This window comes from Buceros rhinoceros, unplaced genomic scaffold, assembly GCF_000710305.1.
Source record: "Buceros rhinoceros silvestris isolate BGI_N320 unplaced genomic scaffold, ASM71030v1 scaffold12070, whole genome shotgun sequence".
In the NCBI taxonomy this organism is placed as follows: Eukaryota; Metazoa; Chordata; class Aves; order Bucerotiformes; family Bucerotidae; genus Buceros; species Buceros rhinoceros.
In genome coordinates, this window is record NW_010387929.1 from 9,239 (window position 1) to 26,798 (window position 17,560).

At 47.6% G+C, this 17,560-nt stretch overlaps 1 protein-coding gene across 1 annotated transcript in view; it reads left to right on the plus strand.

Annotated features, from left to right (window-relative positions):
• Positions 1–17,560, plus strand: part of LOC104496681 (angiomotin-like protein 1) — a 34,000-nt gene that overhangs the window by 1,456 nt on the left and 14,984 nt on the right. Inside the window, exons 2-6 of the mRNA XM_010139877.1 lie at positions 2,106–2,169; positions 2,309–2,597; positions 7,942–8,086; positions 9,134–9,223; positions 16,636–16,781. Coding sequence (XP_010138179.1) covers positions 2,106–2,169; positions 2,309–2,597; positions 7,942–8,086; positions 9,134–9,223; positions 16,636–16,781 — 734 coding nt within the window. The remainder of the gene's footprint in view (positions 1–2,105; positions 2,170–2,308; positions 2,598–7,941; positions 8,087–9,133; positions 9,224–16,635; positions 16,782–17,560) is intronic.

The window sequence follows — 17,560 nt, forward strand, 5'->3', positions numbered from 1 at the left end:
CCAGAGAAAGTGCAGATGCTCCATCATTGGAAGTATTCAAGGTCATGCGGGATGGAGCTCTGAGCAGCCCGGGGTGGCATCTACAGGGATATTAGATCTTTAAAAGTCCCTTCTGACCCAAACCAGCCTGTGATTCTGTAAATTACTGTATGTTTTGTTGGCCATATGTAAAGTGTCATACAACACCCCTCTGCCTTCCTGTCCTTTGGCAAGTTTAATCCACTTTCAGTAGGTGTTCAGCTCCAAAGTCATTGGTCTGCACCTCTGCTAGAGAAACAATGTGCGTGGAGCTGAGAGCAAATCCTCTTGGCCCTGGGAGCGGCCCAAGGGACTGGCCCTTGTCCTATGCTTCTAGGCTGCCTCCAGGGATGTCTAACTTACCGGAGGAGATACAGCCTTAGGACATGTCTATGCTGTGCTGGTAAAAGCTGTCTGGAGGCCAGGGTGAGCTCAGCACAGGCTTTCCCAATGCCGGCTGCAGGAAGCTGGGCTGGGATCTTCCTCCCAAGGACACTGAGTCTGGAGCAGGGTCTGTGCTGCTGGCAGGTTAGCAGTGTGCTTGTGTTTGGGAATGGGCTCATTGCTAGACTTCGATCCATTTCAGGACCTTTCCATGTGACAGTGGGTGCCTCAGGCAAGGCACGAGAGCTGGGATGGGAGCATGGGGCCGGGTGTGCGCTGTGTCTGGGCAGCTGCAGAGCCCCGTTTGCCTTCCCTCTGGTTTGGACAGTAGGTACACCTGAATTGCTGGGTTTTCTTTACGTTGTGTGCCCTGGTGAGGACAAGCTCGTTAGAGCCGTGCTGTTCACTTTGAGGGCAGAGCTTTAAAATTGCCTTTCCTTGTCATCTTGTTCTGCTGCAGTTGAAAGCAGTGACGGGTTATTGTCAGGAGAATTAGGCCAATGCTGAGAGCTCTTGAAAACGCTGCTTTGAGAGGCCGCATAGATGCTGAGGACATCGGTAATCATATTTATTATGCACTTATATAGCACAAAATTGTCTGTCTAAAAAATGGCATTCATGGATCTTTGAGGCCAAATGGGGTAAATACTTTTGTTCATTTGGTTTTCTGCTTCATGTAGGGTAGGGAAATAAAGGCAACAATAGCTACAGCAAGCCTAATAGCTTGTGGTTAAGCTAAAATACAACTTGGAGAAGGTGTTTGATTGCAGACTTCACGTGGGGTCCAGCTGGCAGCTTATTTTCCAGCCAAACTGGGCTCTGACGCAGATGTTCATCGTGGTCTGGATTGAGTCTCTTAGACAAGCATAGTGTAGAAATTGAATGTGTTTGTCACCTGGGCTGAGGAATGGCTCAGCGTGTGTACAGCAAGACTCTGTGTGGGGCTGCTCACCCTGGCTGAGGCTCTGAGGCTGCCTGTGCAGTGGACGGAGGGATGGAGATGAGTCTAGTGCAGATAAGGTTTGAGCTGCTCCCTGCCTGAATTTCCCCCATTTGAAACAGTGTCAGTCTCTTCTATTGAGCTCACAGAGCTGAAAGGCAGGACAGAAGCAGGGAATTCTGATCCTGCCTGGCTGCCAGCCGCAGGGTTACCCTCACCACTAAGACATCCTCCTGGGTTATCCTCCAGCCATTGCAGATTGTGGGTGGATTAATGAGCCACCCACCCAGAAAGCCTAGCCCACAAGTGTGTCTGCCACCAGCTCACTTCCTGTCCTTCCCTGGCACCAGCCGGGTGGGTGATGGATGCCGTTAGTCGGGGAGTGACACAATGAGGTCTCATGCTGGAAGATGGCTTCAGTAGCTCACTGTGATCGACCAGGGCTGTGCCTCCAGCAGCTCCACAGCAGCCCTTCCCTTTGCCGCTTGCTAAAGCCTCTCAGGGACGCTGCTTTGCTCGCATCACTTCCTTTCGCCTCCCAGTTTGTCCGATCAGCTGGTTTTGCTCCAGGCAGGGAGCGGTGTTCGAAGGGTGAGTAATGCATCCCTTGTGTTTCCTTCGAGCCTGCTGGCTTACTCTTCTCATCCGTGGGGTTTGTGGCAAGGGGGGGCAGTGAGGGGCTGGCTGCCTGCTGAAGTATTAACTGTGCACCTAGGCAAAAATGCCGGTTTGAGTCAATGCTTCCTTTATCCGTTTGTGCCAGATGTATACATCACTGTCAAGAGCAGGCGAGGAGACAATTTACCCAGTCCCTGCTGCAATTGTCGGTATTAAGGAGTGACGGAGGAGTCACGACCATACAGTTATAACCGTATTAATAAACCGAGCAGTCATTAGGCAAAAGCTCCTGCGCTCATTTCAAGGGCGTGTGGCTCTAACGCCTCCCCCGTGTGTGCTTCCCTGCAGCCGACAATGCCAGCCGCCCTTCCCGCCGCTGCCAGCCCAACAGCACAGTCCCATGTCCTCGCAGGCCACTGCTGCCGCCAGCCCTCTGCTCCCAGGTGCCTTGCCCCCATTGCCAGCCCCCACTGCTGCCCAGCCGCCGACACCGACACCACCAGGCCAGCAGCTGACGCCCGATGCCTTTGCCATCGTGGAGCGGGCGCAGCAGATGGTGGAGATGCTGTCCGAGGAGAACCACGTGCTGCGGCAGGAGCTGGAGGGGTACTACGAGAAGGCTGACAAGCTGCAGAAGGTATGTGGAGGGATTGATGGGGCCTGGGCAGGGAGACTGTCTTGGTGATTCTGCATTTGGGTCTCCCAAGCTGTTCTTCATGATTATGCCACTGCAGTGGGGACTCACCAGTAATCATCTCTAAGCTTTGCCTCTCTGTGGTGGTCTCCCAGAAGTGTAGTCCTGTGCCCCATGGCCTGTGGGTTTCTCTGCTTTTAGGGTAAAATGGGGCAGCCCATCACAGGTCTCTCTTTTAGGGATTTGCCTCTTCCAACCTTCCATGCTGGCCTTGGCAGAGCTTTCCTTGGAAAACTCCCATGGGCAGTCTTCTGATGCAGCTGGGTCCTGCACCATCTGCACAGGTGGTAGAGCTGTGGGTGAGAAGCATGTGAAGAGCGTGGCCACGTTTGTCTTGAGCAGTCTCATCCGCAATGATGCGCTCACGTGGTGCTCCACGCTCAGTCGAAGTGTAACAGCCATCGGTGGGGTTGCCTGTTACTTGGAAATGCATTAACTTGGTTGTCTCAGAGGCTTTCAGTGGCTGCTCTATGGTTTTCTAGGCGCTGATGTTAAACACCCACCTTTGAACATGTTGGTTCAGAAAGCACTACCCCCTTATCTGAAAGAACTATTTGGTAAAGATTTTGCTCAAAAACTCCTTTGTAAAGAGATCCCGCACCCTCTTTTCTGTATGTAAGCTGGTATTTTCAATGGAGAAGGGCAGTGGAGAAGGGCACTGCCTGGGGTGACAAGGTGAGGAGTCAAACAAAGTAGAAGTTGCTTAAAAATGAGAGCGCACTGAAGGCAAAGCAGAGATGCTCCCCAGGGCAGCTTTGGGTCACAAGGGCCCAGACAAAATGCATTATTTAGGATCCCACACATTTATGTCTTCCCACTGCTTATATGTAGATCGGCTTAGGCTGTAGGTCTTTCTTCTCTGAATTTAGGAGTCTAAATAGGAGCTCCATTTTTTCTGTGCTGTGGTGGATCAGGGTGTTCTTGAAGACTCCTTTCACAGGAGAAGAGACAGCTCTGAGAGACCATGTCCCAGCCTCAGCTCTGGAAAAAAATCTGTGACAATCTGTCCAAACAGGTTAGAAAAAAGACCTGTTGTTTTGTAGCTGCTGTTGTCTTTTCACCCTCCTCCTCTGCAACCAAATGAGTTGAGTTTATTCACAGAATTTCCTAAACTTAGTTGAGAAATTTTTGCAGCAATACTAACTGTTTGTGAAGACGTCTGCAAAGATTTTAACACTGACTTCCCTGTGGCCTTCATGGGCAAAAAGAAATATTCCAGCTATTAATTTTACAAAAGCTGCGTTGTTCAGTAAAAGGTATTTGAGTGCAATGCCCTGAAAATATTCCGATTTCCTTTTACACTCTTGGAAACGGCTCTCTCTTTATCTTGGATGCCCCGCGAGTCGATTGCATCAGACACCAACAGAAAGGTATTCAAGCACGGGCTGAAGTCTCACTTCAGTCAACAAGAGCCTGGACTAGAGTCCCATTGACTTTGGGGGAATGTAAGCAGAGTATTAAAGCAAAACACATACTCAAGCGCATTCTTTCTGTAGGAAAATGTCCTGAACCAAAGCCTTAACACACAGCATCCCTCCCATGCTTTTTTCTGTGTTTGAACGTGAGCACAGGGCAGGTCCGCCTCTGTTCCCACAGTTTCAGCTGAACATCACCTCTGAAAACATGACTTTTGGTGTGAAAACTCTTCCCTCTTGTTGGAATTTTAATGGTCATGAGGAGTATTTCTTGATTGTTCATACATTACAATTCTATTCTAGGTAGGGCCACCTTCCCATCACCTTTATTCATTACAGAATAGGAGAAGAAATTAGAGAAAATCAGCTTGACGAGGAGGGCTCCCTGGGTGGCTGTATGAACAGATCAGCCCTGAGAGCTGTCAAATTCTCAGTTGTGTCTGAACAGACTTTTTGCAGAGAGGTACAAGGTGGTGATTAATCCCTGTGCAATTTGATGAGTTGTCTGGTTTTCTCACCTAAAAGGAATTGCAGGGGAAGAGGAGTTGTGCACATTTAATTTTGAACTTTTTTTGCAAAAGTAAAGTATTATTTTGTCTTTTTGTTGTTGTTGTTTTGTTGGGTGGTGTTACTTTACTGAAGTTCAATTGCCTGGCTGGGCTGTCTCTTCCCCATGCCACGTGTGTGGGTTGTTTGAGTGGGTCAGCTCTAGGAGAAGAGGCTGAACTGTTTTTCCCCTCCATAGAAGGTGGTGAGGGAAATCCCAGAGCTGCTCAGAAACACCAACACAATTTATGGCTGTTTCTCTGCTCTCCTTTAATTTTGTTCAGCGTTAGTGGATCTTCTTGCATTTCCTGCAGCAAGCCTTCGGCTCCAGGGTCTGCAGGAGACTTGCAGGGTGATGTGTTTTGGGAAGTAATGGCAGATAATGGGCAGAGCAGAGCTCTTGTGGTAAACCAGCAGTGTTGGGCAGGACTGTCGGGCTATGAAAACCCCCATCATGTTGGCAAATCTGCTTTGCTGTGGTAGGAGCTCTCTGGAGCAGACAATCTTCTCCTGCAGATAGCGGCTCACCTGGGAGAGGGGAGGTGCAGGAACCAGCAGGTGTTGGGGCACCCCACTGAACACGTGTCTTGTTGGGATCGTGTGGTTAAGGGTTCAGAAGAGTGCTTTAAAAATTATTTTTGCTAGGCCAAACCTTCCTCTCAAGGAGAGAGAAGCTCAATCTGCTTAAATGGTCAAGGAGAGCAATGCAAGATAGCATTCAATACAAACACTAACTACTTACTGGAAGAGGAAACTTCTGCTAGTGGAGGTCATGCTGATCTGAAGAACAAGCTGTAACAGAATCAAATAGCTGAAACTATGCTGTTATTGGAGTATTGACATGTCATTTTGATTCTGGACTATTCACATGAAACAGATTATTTATTTCAGGTCATAGTCAGAGAATAGAACAGACTATTTCAGTTGGAAAGGGCCTACAATGATCATCTAGTCCAACTGCGTGACCATTCAAGTGCTGACAAAGTTAAAACATGTTGTTAACAACGTTGTCCAAATGCCTCTTAAACACTGACAGGCTTGGGGCATCGACCACCTCTCTAGGAAGCCTGTTCTATGTTTGCTCACCCTCTCGGTAAAGAAATGCTCCCTAACATCCAGTCTGAACCTCCCATGCGTCCTATCACTGAGTACCAGGGAGAACAGATCAGCACCTCCCTTTCCACTTCCTCTCCTCAGGAAGCTGCAGAGTGATGAGGTCGCCCTCAGCTTCCTTCTTTCCAAACTAGACAAGGACAAAGTCCTCATGGGACTGCTCCTCAAAGGACATTTCTTCCAGCCCTTTCATCAGCTTTGTTGCCCTCCTCTGGACGCGTTGAAGGTCCTTCAAATCCTTCTTAACTTGTGGGGCCCAGAACTGCATGCAGTACTTGTGATTTTCTCAAAAATGATCAGACTTTCTGATGAGGCTCTGTACAAGCTTGCATTGCCATGCACATGAGGAAAAATAAAACTCATTGGCTTTTTTTGAACCACAGTAAGGTTCAGTCTGAATTTCAAACAGGTTTGGACTTATGTAGTGTTCCTGTGAGCTTGCTGTCTCACGGTGGGGACACATTTGGCCGTGCATCAGCAGGGTACAGAAGCAGGACCTGCTTTTCTAGATGTGGTTAGGGAAAATGTAACGGGGCTTCCTGGAGCTCCTTTAAAAAAACCCAAAGTGAACAGTCAGAATAATCTGACTAAGTTTGCAGTTCAGAAGGAGTGTCACAGCCAGTTCAACAGGTCATCCTCTTTCTTGGAGCTGTGGAGAATCATCAGTGAGAACTAATCTGTGTATGGTATCTTTTAACGTCACACGTGTAGAGGAGTGGCTTGTATGCATGTGAAATACGTGCGAGCTGTTAAATCACACTGGTGTGAGGTAGGTGATGTGATACCCTGCAAGGTACTAATCGAAAGCTGCTGGTGCCACCCGGGCCACACTGTGGGCTTTGCACATTGCCACTTGTTTCAGATTTGAGCCTGACTGACTGAAAGCAGAAATCAGGGAAGGTGACTAGATTTCCCTCTGCTGGGCTTTCTTCAGTGCGTGGTTCGGAGGTGCCACATGCCCAAAGGCCGTATCCAGGCAGAGCGGCCCCAGCATCGTGGGAAGTGCTGGTCCAGGCTGCTGGAGCCTGGCTGCTGATTCCTATGCAGATTCCTATGCGGGGTGACAGCTCCAGCGTTCCTGGAGCTTTCATTCTGTGAGTGCTACAGCTGGCAAATTACACCTGAAGCTTGATGATCCCTGGAGAGACACCTATCTCCACAGCAAGTGGAGATGGGCTTGCACCCTGGCTTCACAAATCACAAATCCATCCCACCCACGATTCAAGAGACTAAAAAACTGCCAGATTTAGAAAGGTATGTGGGAGGCTATATATATCTCTTGGTTTTCCAGCCTGTGCACATTATCAAGCTTTTCTCTACAAACACAAGGGCCAGGCATGCAGAAGCGGATTCCCGCGCTGGTGTTGATCATTCCTGCAGCAACGATTTTAGCAAAGCTGTAACACTTAATGCAACATTAGCATATTTAAAGAACTGGATGGATTGACCCGAACAGCAAAACTGCCTGGAACTATCCTTCTGTCATTCTTTTGAGCTCAGGTGTTAAGATGCAAGTTCACTGCTGAGGGCTTCCTCTGCATGTCCTGTCTGCAGTTTGCCAGATTTCGAGGAGATGGAGTTAAGTGTGAAAACCCAAAATAATTGGTTTGGTCTGTTATAGAGAGTTTCTTCTTGTATGGAGCAGTCTTCAATCAAGAATAGAAAGGAGTGGACCACAATAGTTTAAAACTGACATGAGATCAGAGCTGAGGCTGAAACCCTTCTGGTGGCATGCAGAGCTAAGTTTTGGATCAGGGATCCATCAGAATAATAAATCTTGCCTCCTACAACCCTTTCTAGGAAAGAGTACAGCCCCACAAGTATACCGTTTCCTTCATTTCTCCTCTTGAGTGGTGTTAAAGCAGCCACCTCGGTCATAGAGTGAAGGCAACCAAGCAGTTACATCAAGTCCAGCCCACACCAAGCTCTTTTGGGATCTCCCAGCAGGGTGTCATGGAGTCTTGTGACATGGCAAGCTGCCCCACAGGGCTTTAGCAGGGATCCCCACTGCAGGAACCTCCAGCACCACCTGGGCTTCATGCCAACCTCTGCTGGGGAGATGGGTCACTGTAGAGCTGGTGGCTGGTGTGATACTTGGCACGAGCATCACCCTGATCCCTGCACCCCATCGAAACGTGCTGGGCAAATGCTGGCGTGGGGGGCATTCCTCCTGGGCTTTAACAGGATATCTCTCTCTCTCTCTCTCCTTTCAGTTTGAAATAGAGATTCAGAGGATTTCAGAGGCTTATGAGAGCTTGGTCAAGACCACCACTAAGAGGGAGTCCCTGGACAAAGCCATGAGAAACAAACTTGAAGGAGAAATTAGGAGACTTCACGACTTCAACAGGGATCTCCGTGGTATGTTACACTTGCTTGTGTGTTTGGTTATTTTTCCCCAGTCAGCTTGGTGTTTCACTTCTTACAAGCCCCAGAGCAGCAGGCTTTAGAGGAGTAGCTTCACAAGTGTTTTAGATAAATGTCTTGAGAAATTAATCCCTGCTCACTGACATAGGACAAAACTGCTGTATCTCCCCTGGAGGCATGGAACCCTTCTGGCAAAATATCGGAGTCCCTCAGATGGTGCCTTTGTGTTTCACGCTTGCAAATACTGATTTTACAGCAAGGCCAGCAGTCTCGAAGTCTTGTCCAGCTCTAATGAGATATAATATAGAGTAATGCTCTGCAACCCGTAAATCTCAAAATTCAATGCCTTCATGAACTAGTGGCAACTACCAAAGGGTATCTCTTTCTTGTATTAAAAACAAAACTGAAGTTATATCCTTTTGAGAAAGCAAACGGACCATATGTTGGGTAGCTGTTGCCTGTCCAGGTTCCTGATGGGGGTACTTTGGTACCTCCTCATGCCTTCTGCAAGCTGGCTCATGCTTTTCACAATGGTGTAAGAAGTCTCTCTTGAGGAGGGGGGCAGCTGAAACTAGGACCTTCCGGAGGAAGCTGTCCCTGGCTGCAGAAAAGTGCTCTTGTCCCCGGGCATCCCCAAGGATTGGTGTCACTGAGCTGGGGGGCTGCCTTTCCCCAGGGCATCTTGCCACACTAGGGACAGAACTCCCCTGGAGGAAGACACCCATCCCCATGCAAATTACCCTTACTCTGTAATTCAGATTTCAAATGCCTAGTGCATTTTGGACAGCGTGAGAGATGAACTGCCTGGGCGTCAGCTGTGAATGGCAGAGGCTTTTCCCCCAGTTTCTGTAAATCTGAACAGCACAGCTTCATGGAAGAGGTCAAAGGCCTCATCTTTTATGTATGTGTCAGCCTCCATTTTAATGTCCTCCTTCAGAGAGTCTATTTATACTGCTCTGCTGGCATGCATCTTATTTTCTTGGTTAGCCTACAATTTTATATACATATATTTATACTTGAAGTATTTCCTGTTTTCTGCAGAACGACTGGAGACAGCCAATAGGCAGTTAGCCAGCAGAGACTTCGATGGGCATGAGGATAAGTCGACAGAGGGCCTTTATGTCACTCAGAGTGAGTACTGTGTTAATCTGCTTTAAAGGAACATGGATATATGCACACAGATATACGTGCTGAAGTGGAGGTGAATACTTTGCTATTAATTGTTATTCTCCTTATGGCTTGGGTTTACTCAGCTAATTGTCACATACTCTTATTTAAACTGCAAACTGGATTGTTTAGGCTGGGTTTTTTTTTTCTCTTTGAGCACCAGAACCAGGTGGTGGGTAACGCAACTTCGCTTATTTTTGATAAATATTTATCTGAAATTGTGAAGTGTTGCTGGCAGGGATCATCTCTGGAGATGCACGGTTTTTAGAGAAACCAGATTCTTCTGTTGGCTGGGAGAAGTCCAAAGCAACCTCTGCTGACTTGTTTTTTGGTGACAGGGCTTAACTAACAGGAGGCAAAGCAGAGCTGGACCCTTCTTTTCACAAAGGGTGGAAGAGACAAATATTTTGCTACTTTTAGTGCTATAGAAAACAGCCATTCTTGTCAAGTTTTACGCTCTCCGAATGACTGAGCACACTGCTGCAGCTTTCCCTGCCATGTGCTGATGGCTCTGTGTGACCAGCCAAACCAAAACCCTGCATGCTGCATGACAGTGTGTGGCTTCTTGTGTATCCTGAGCATCTTCAGCACGCTTCCAGAAGGGCTTGATCACCTGAGAGCTGTACCTTGTGGGCTTAAATCCCAGTGAAACTAAATGCTGTGTACAACTGATCCTTCTGTTTTATTTATTGCACCAAGAGCTTCCTTGAAAGATGAGCTGCAACTGCAAATCCTTCAGTGGAGGTCTGGCCACCTCCGTTAGCAGTTAGCATTGGCAGTTTGATACCACTCAGTGTGCCCTGTTGCCTGCCCTGCAAGGTCCACCACCAGCTCCAAACCCAGGGGAGCCTTCTAGCTCCCACCAGCAGGGGCAAAGCTGGCTTGGCGACTTCACTGGTAACTGTGCATGTGTGCACAAACCAGAAGAGAATCTAATGATCTTTTCCATGACTGTGGTAGCTTTGCCGTATTAGCAGATGCCACAAGGGTGTGTAGATACTGCTGCAAATCCAAGGGGAGGATCTCTTAAAGAAAATAGCATTGCAGTGTAAGTCTTGTCATCCTTGGGAAGAGTTCAAATGGGGTAAGTTGCACCGTGCAAATTGCAGACTGGGATCTGCTGTTTTCGTACAGGGACAGCCTGACAGTGTTCCCATATGCTGGTAGCTACAAGGTAGAGTTAAATCCCCAGGATGGCCTCAATTTTAGTCATTTTCCAGCACATAAACATGCTCTGTGCTTCTGCTGATAAATATCTAGCAATAAAACTTTGTGCAGTGCACTCAACATATTACTGCTATCAATTCACAGCTTACGAACAAATACAGCTTTTTGGATCCTGCCACATAAGATGCGCTGGATGCTTGGAGTGTCTCCTGGCTAGGCCAGAGAGCTAAATGTTGCTAATGCAATGCAGAGTGCTTCCAAGAATAGAAAAATGGGCACATATAAAGCAGGTCCTCTTCAGTCGTGTTCTCTGGGCTGCTGGGGCATGCGCAGGAATGACCTCGATATCAGGTTGCCAGCCTAAAAAACCCCTTTGAGAGCCCATTAAAGGTTTTGCTTGGAAACCCTCTGTTGCCAACTGCATTTATACACTGATGTCTGTGAGGCTTCCCCAGCGGCAGAGCATGACTGGGGTTGCGCTCTGTTGCCAACCTGGGGTTTCTGCAAGGACAGTCTGTACCATCCTCATGTCAGTTAATGGGATGTTCGGGCAGAAAACTGAAAGGAGAAGGGGTGCAGCTTGTTTTAGCTGCCATGTGTGCACTAGTCTGCTAAGACTGAAGTAATCATTTTTAGAAGAGGAAAATCGGTGCCTACATGTACTCCCAGCAGCTGTTGCAAAAACTCGTGTTTGTTTTTTTCCTAAGGCCAGTAGCTTATTAAGTCAGATTAATAATGCGAATCTTAGTTTTCATTAGGAAAGCAAAAGCAGATTTCTAGTCCCAACGTTTATAGAAAACAGCCTGAAAACATGACCCTTAATGTCCTCAACCCAAGTTATATAAAGAGACTCCAACATCAGCAGATTCCTAAAAGTTATCATTTTTAAGCCAGACTCATGATGAGATGAAGAAGGCAAGATAAAACTATTGAGAGGTTTTTTAATGCTTATCCTTGGTAACACTGCAAAGACAGAATTAATACTGTGGTAAAACTCCAGTAATAGGAAAAACTCCCTGAAGAAGAATTCTGGCAAGGCAGGACGTGCAGGGATCATTTCTCAGTTCCTCACAGAGCTTTCCATTAGCAGTGCAACAGTGCAGAGCGTTCGTGCGCTCTGAGATGGAGAGCGGAGGTGACAAAACCTCTTATTCTTGGTAATGATAGGCAAAGCCAGGCTGCATGCCTCAGAGTATTAAGTGCTAGGCATTTGTGCCTAAGAAAAATGCTACTGTTGTGTTGGAGAGAACTCACAGCCTATTAATTTAATGATAATTATGTGAGGTTTTGGCAGTGAGAAAGGTGCTTTTAAGGAAAGACCATGAAACAGCGATCTGTGAAGGTGTATAGGCCCACACAGGCGAGAGGAGACAGGCACAGGAGGCTGAGATGCTGTGGAAGGGGAGAGGCAGGAAGACTGAGGATACTTTCAGGAGCGTAGGGCAGAGAGAAAACTTGTGATACAGCGTATCATGGGGAAAATTTGTTTTTTTGATGGAGCCTCAGAATTTTGTGTGGTTGTTTTCTGGGATTTCTGGATGTAGAGACACTATGTCAGAGCACGGGTTCCTCTCAGGGGCTGTTTTGTTCTGTGTCTGAGGCAGATCGGGGTCTGTGCCCATCCACGTGGCTCTGCACCCAGTAGTAGGGGTGTGCAGACGGTTTTGACAGCGTGTTGGTAGGGCCTTGTGCTTCGTGGGCACGTTCAGTGGATGTACCACGCAGGCATTGCATATATCTCTATCCCAAATGTCCGAGGCAAAGAAATGATCCCATTGACTGAATTCAGACAAAAAAAAAAATAAATACCCACAATAGATGTTTTTGAGAGTGGGGTTTTGAGCAGATTAAGAGCCATTCAGTATTAAGACAGGAAATAATCAGGGCAGGGGCAGAAGTTTCAGGGGCAAGTGAAACGGAGCTTCTTGCCCTCCTCTCACAGCTGTGAGCTGCACATGGGGAGGTGGGGAAGCCGCTGCCCCTGTGTACCCAGAGCCAAGGGCCCCTGCACAGGAGCAGCATCCTGAAGAAACAGCGTTGTATGGAAAAACGGGTCTGTTTTGCTTGATGTGCCCCTGAGAAGGGGTGTGGGAAATCTGATTTCAGTTTTCCACACATGGAGGTCAGTTTCTGCCCTGACTTCGTGACATGCAAGTGGAAATGCCCGAGATGTGAGTCAGACCAAGTTTAAGTCGCCCGTGGTACTTCTTAGGGTAAGGAAAGTCATCGTGAGTTTTGATGGCGATTCAGTGACTTCCTCTGACAATGGAGCACCAAACCTTTCTGCACCCTTGCTTAGGTCAGTCACCGCAAGTCACCCTGCACCCTGAACCATTTGTTAAGCACATTACAATTGATTATAGTTATTAATTCCAGCACAGAATTCCTGGTAATCGCCATGTGAGAAAACAGACACAGGGACTGAAGCACAATTTTCTGCAGCTTCTCAGCCTTTTCTTGGTGCTGACGTGGCCCGGACTCCAGAGAGCTGTCGGGAGGGTGCTGTTTGTGAGCAAAACTGCAGAAGAAGATTGCAGTAAACTCTCTTGGAGACTGTATCTTCCTTTTTTTTTTTTTTTTTTGCCTAGGAGACAGGTATTTGTGTTCCTCCTGCAGCACGTGTCTTTGTCCTTCCTTATTGTTGTTTTGCATTGCACAGAAGCATCCAGGTTTTTTTTTTTTTTTTTTGCCTCACAGAGACCAGTCAGTGGGTATGGAAAGAAGTGCTTCATTTCCTAGTTCTGCATTGGCCCAGCCTAGTCAGCAACGAACCACAGCTGCAGGGGGCTGCAGCGAGTCTTGGGCAGAGGGACGGGTGGACGGATGGACGGATGGTGGCTTTGGTGCTCCTCTGGAGGGAAACCTCAGTGTCTGGACCTGGCAACCTGACCCTGTTTAATGTGCAAAGGATTCAGTAAGGCTGTGGAAAACCTCCTGGCTGGCTGCATGGAGTGAATGGGCTCTATTTACTCATTTATTCTGCTTGTTCTTATGGGGTGAGAACCAGGCGCTGAAAGGTCTTTGGAGCAGGCAACAAGGTCCTGTCCTCATTTCACATTCCTTCTGATGGTCACTCCAGTAAGAGTGGCAGGGCAAAAGGGGCCCATTCTGCTCTTTAGCCCCCTGCCTCACCATCTCTGTACCTGTTTAGGAAGGTTGGGCCACTCTGGTACCCTGTCCTGGTGAATCTACTGGTCTGAGGGTGACCAGCAGCAGCTGCTGTGACATACACCCGTGCTTGTCGATGGCGGATGGCAGAGCTCCTCCTACACACTTGCCGTGTCAGGAGTTGCAAAACTGATGAGAGCCTAAGTAAGTCCCTCAGGTTTCACACAAGGAAGACACAGTCACTGGAGAGCATCTGTGGAATTAGCAGCTGTGAGCAAAGCTCCATTGGGAAATGCAAACCTGCACGAGAGAAATCGTTGGAAATGCCACCAGGAACGTGGTGTGGGAGCCAGTCTTGTTTTCAGGAAATCTCCTGCAGCCTAATTAGGCTCTCGCTGCTGTAATTTGATATATTTTTTGTGACAGCTACTCTTGGTGTACCTACCCAGCTTCACAACTCAAAAAGCCTGTTTGTGAAGCACTGAAACAGGCTCTTTGCTTTGTCTCCTCTTTCTTCTACTCAACCGGAGTATAGGTGTAATGTCTTCAGTGCGTTGAGGTGCAACAGTTGGAGGCGGTGGATGGAAGGGTCTGAGATTACAAGTGTAACCTGCAGCAGAGCAGCCTTCTGGGAACCGCTCAGTAATGGGATGTGGCAGTGACCCACCAGAAAATTACAACAGTTGTTAGCTGGAGTCTACTAGGTAAAAAGCATGTGCCCAGGGGCCAGGTGTTTGCAAGGGTGGCACAATAGAACAGTGTTTTTAGACTTTAAGGATACTTTGTGTGTACTTGAAGAGAATTTAAGGTAAGTTAACAAAATCCTTCTTTACTAAAGATTAATGCAATGTAGGAAAGTACTTACAAAATGTACCTCCAACATTTAGCAAGGAAAAGCTGATGTGGAGAAATGTTGAGAGCTGCTAAGTAAATTTTTCTCGCCAGCTTTCTAGTGGGTTTAGCGGTGATTTTGTGTACAGCATAATCTCATCCTCCTTTGGGAGCGGCTAGAAAATGTAATGCAGCAGAGCAAGCTGAATGCTTCGAGTTCCCTGGATTAAAGTTTGAAGTGAAGGTCCTAAGTCCTGTTTTTCTATGTGCTGTCCTCATGCGTAGCATGAAACATGGGTTTCAAATCCAGAGCAGAGCAAGTGTGGTCCCAGCATGAGGTGGTGGAGTGCCACAGGGCTGAAATAACATTCACCTCCCAGCTTCCTCACCCTCTAATGAAACCAGCTGCTTGATAATGTACTTTTGTACAACAGATATTAATGTTCCTTCTGGTAAATCTGATTGAAGCAAATGTATTTGTGCTGAAGGAAGAGATCTGCATGTCCAACATGTAGAAGGATTAAGGCCACATCATACCAAGAGATTCGTGGTGGTAGTTGGTGGCAGAGTGTGTACAGCACTTGCTGGGCTTTGCTTGTGGGCTTTGTAGAGGCCAGTGTGCTGGTGTTGCTGCCAGGGTTTCTTTTTGTGAGGTGCTAAATTCCTCCTTTTAGGATAAATGGGAAGATGGCTGGGGGGTTTGGGCTCACCTTGTCCTCTTGTGCCTTGTTCCACATAACTCAGCTCATATGCATCTCACCTCGGTGCAGGCACCTACCAAGTGTGTAAATTAAACCTGTTCTCATCCCACCTAGAACTAAAGAAGAATAAGGCCCTTCTGGGGGTAGTTCACGTCTGAAATGGGCTGGCTTCAGCCATGTGAGGTTTCCTGAACCTCCTCAGGGGCTGGTAGATGGTGGGGCTTCCAACACGAGTGGTTACACTTGGCTTAGACAGGCTGGATGTTAGGGGGGCAGATTTTCCAAGTTTCAATGGTTTTGGAGCAACTTTTCACTTCAGTTAAAAAATAATGAATTCTGTAATGCTGTGTTTAAAAAGTCGAAAATCAAAACAACATTTAATTGACTCCAAATTATTTTTTGGAGGAAATTTTCCTTCCTGGAGGCATTCCAAGAGCTCTATTTTTGTTATCATTCAGAACGAAGGCCAGGTTTTGAAATCTCAGATTTCACTGAATGAAACCTCCATCCCCTATTCACTTCAATGAGTAACTGTTTGCGGTCTGATACTGGGGATCCAGTGATTGGTCCGCAATGTTCGTGTTCCCTGAAACATCTTCTCAGCACTGTCAGGGCAGAGGTAGATGGAGCCAAGCCTTTCCCCAGGCAGCTTGCCAGCAAAGTCAACAGTGGGCCTGCAATTTGTTGACAAAGAAAAAGATGTGAGCAAAGCTGACTGAGTTTGGCCAGCCAGATATTTTTACTGTTGTTTTAAATTTTATCCAAAAAAGGAATGATTTTTCAGCATGCAGGTTATCTGCATGGTTTAGTCTCTCTCCCAATGCGCTTAATAGGAGGGGTGCGCTGATCGCTGGATCCTTAGATCATGCAGGACTGGAAAGTCACGCAGGGCCCCTGCAGGGCTGAAATGCCTCCCATGGCCTCTCCTTTTTCTGCACGGCCAGGGGAAGCTTATTCAGATGCCTCCTATCTCATTCTTACTTATTGCTTTCTCCTCTTTCCATTTGCAGGCTGTCCAGCACAGATCTGTATTTATTATTTGGCTTCTTCACATGTCCTGTGTCTCATCGTCTCCATCCTCGCAAATAAAATGGCACAGCCCACACTCATGGGGCTGAGGTTTCTTGCCCGTTAGAGAAGGGCAGCAGCATCCAAACTGGCAGCTATAAACAGTCCTTGATTGGATAGTCCTTGACTTGCAGGGCCTGTGTATTCTATCGGGAAGGAATATTTTGCAACCAAAATTTCACTGGGGAACATGCTAGTAGTTCAGCAGAATGGAGAATTATGAGGCAGTGCTGAGCTCCACAAGATCTGCTAGTGCAGATGCAGCCCAAGCTGCCACTCAGCTCTCCTGCTGGCAGTCACGCAAGGCTCAGTGTTGAGAGGGAGGCTGAGCTTTGGCAGGAGAAACTCCTTGCCCACTGTGCCTCAGCACTGTTTTGTAATGGCACCGCTCGCTGCTGCTTCACGTAATTTTTGCTTTTCTAGGGAAATGGCAGCTTACCTCTGGTGCATGGTCTGTGAGCTGTCCTCCTGGAGCAGCTCTTGTTCTTGTCTTTCTTCCAGACAAAGAGCACTTGAAGGAGAAGGAGAAGTTGGAGATGGAGCTGGCAGCTGTGCGCTCTGCCAATGAGGACCAGCGGAGGCACATTGAAATCCTCGACCAGGCCCTAAACAATGCGCAAGCCAAGGTCATCAAACTGGAAGAGGAGGTGAGGCATGGGCAACATCTCTGTGCTCTGAGGATAGCAGTGGCTCATGGTTAGGGCTTTCTCCATCCAAGTTCTGAATCTCTTCTAGCCATGGCATGGCAAGTTTTCCTGCTCCCCTTGCACTGGCCCTTGTGGAGCAAGTGCGTAGTTATACGATGCGCCAAGACCAAGAGATCTTTAAGCAATGATCCTGTAAGCCTGATAGTGAAGTAAGTGTTCAGGTAGGAAGAGAAATCCCGGAAACAGAGGGCTCTTCTGACTGACATACAAATACAGAACAACGTCTAGTGTCTGGAAGCCAGACAAATTCAAAGTGGAAAGAATGCTCAGTTTTAACAATAAGAGTGATGTTGTCTGTTCTCCATTATTGGAGGTCTCTAAGTCTCAATTTATTGCGTTCCTTAAGGACAGCCCTGGGAGGGTACAGGTGGGAAGTGAGCCACTGAAGGGGAGCAGACCTGCCCAAGATCACACTAGCAGTCTGTGCCAGAGCCTGAGCCTCTACCACGCCTGCTAGGGTAGAGGCTCACCAATGGGCTTCTCCTCACCAATGACCTGCCCAATCAGATAGTAAAGATTATGTTTCTTTTATTCCCTATAAAACATCCTCTGTTTTTGTTGGTCCCGTGGACAGAGATTTTAGGCCCAAAAAAGCCTGTTTTGGAAATCTTGCCTATCTGCCAGAACACAGAGACTTTCAGCTAGTTGTTAAATCCACACCTCCTGATTGAAGGTCCTTAAGGACGGTACTGTGTGTAAGTGCTGAAGGCATTGCTGAT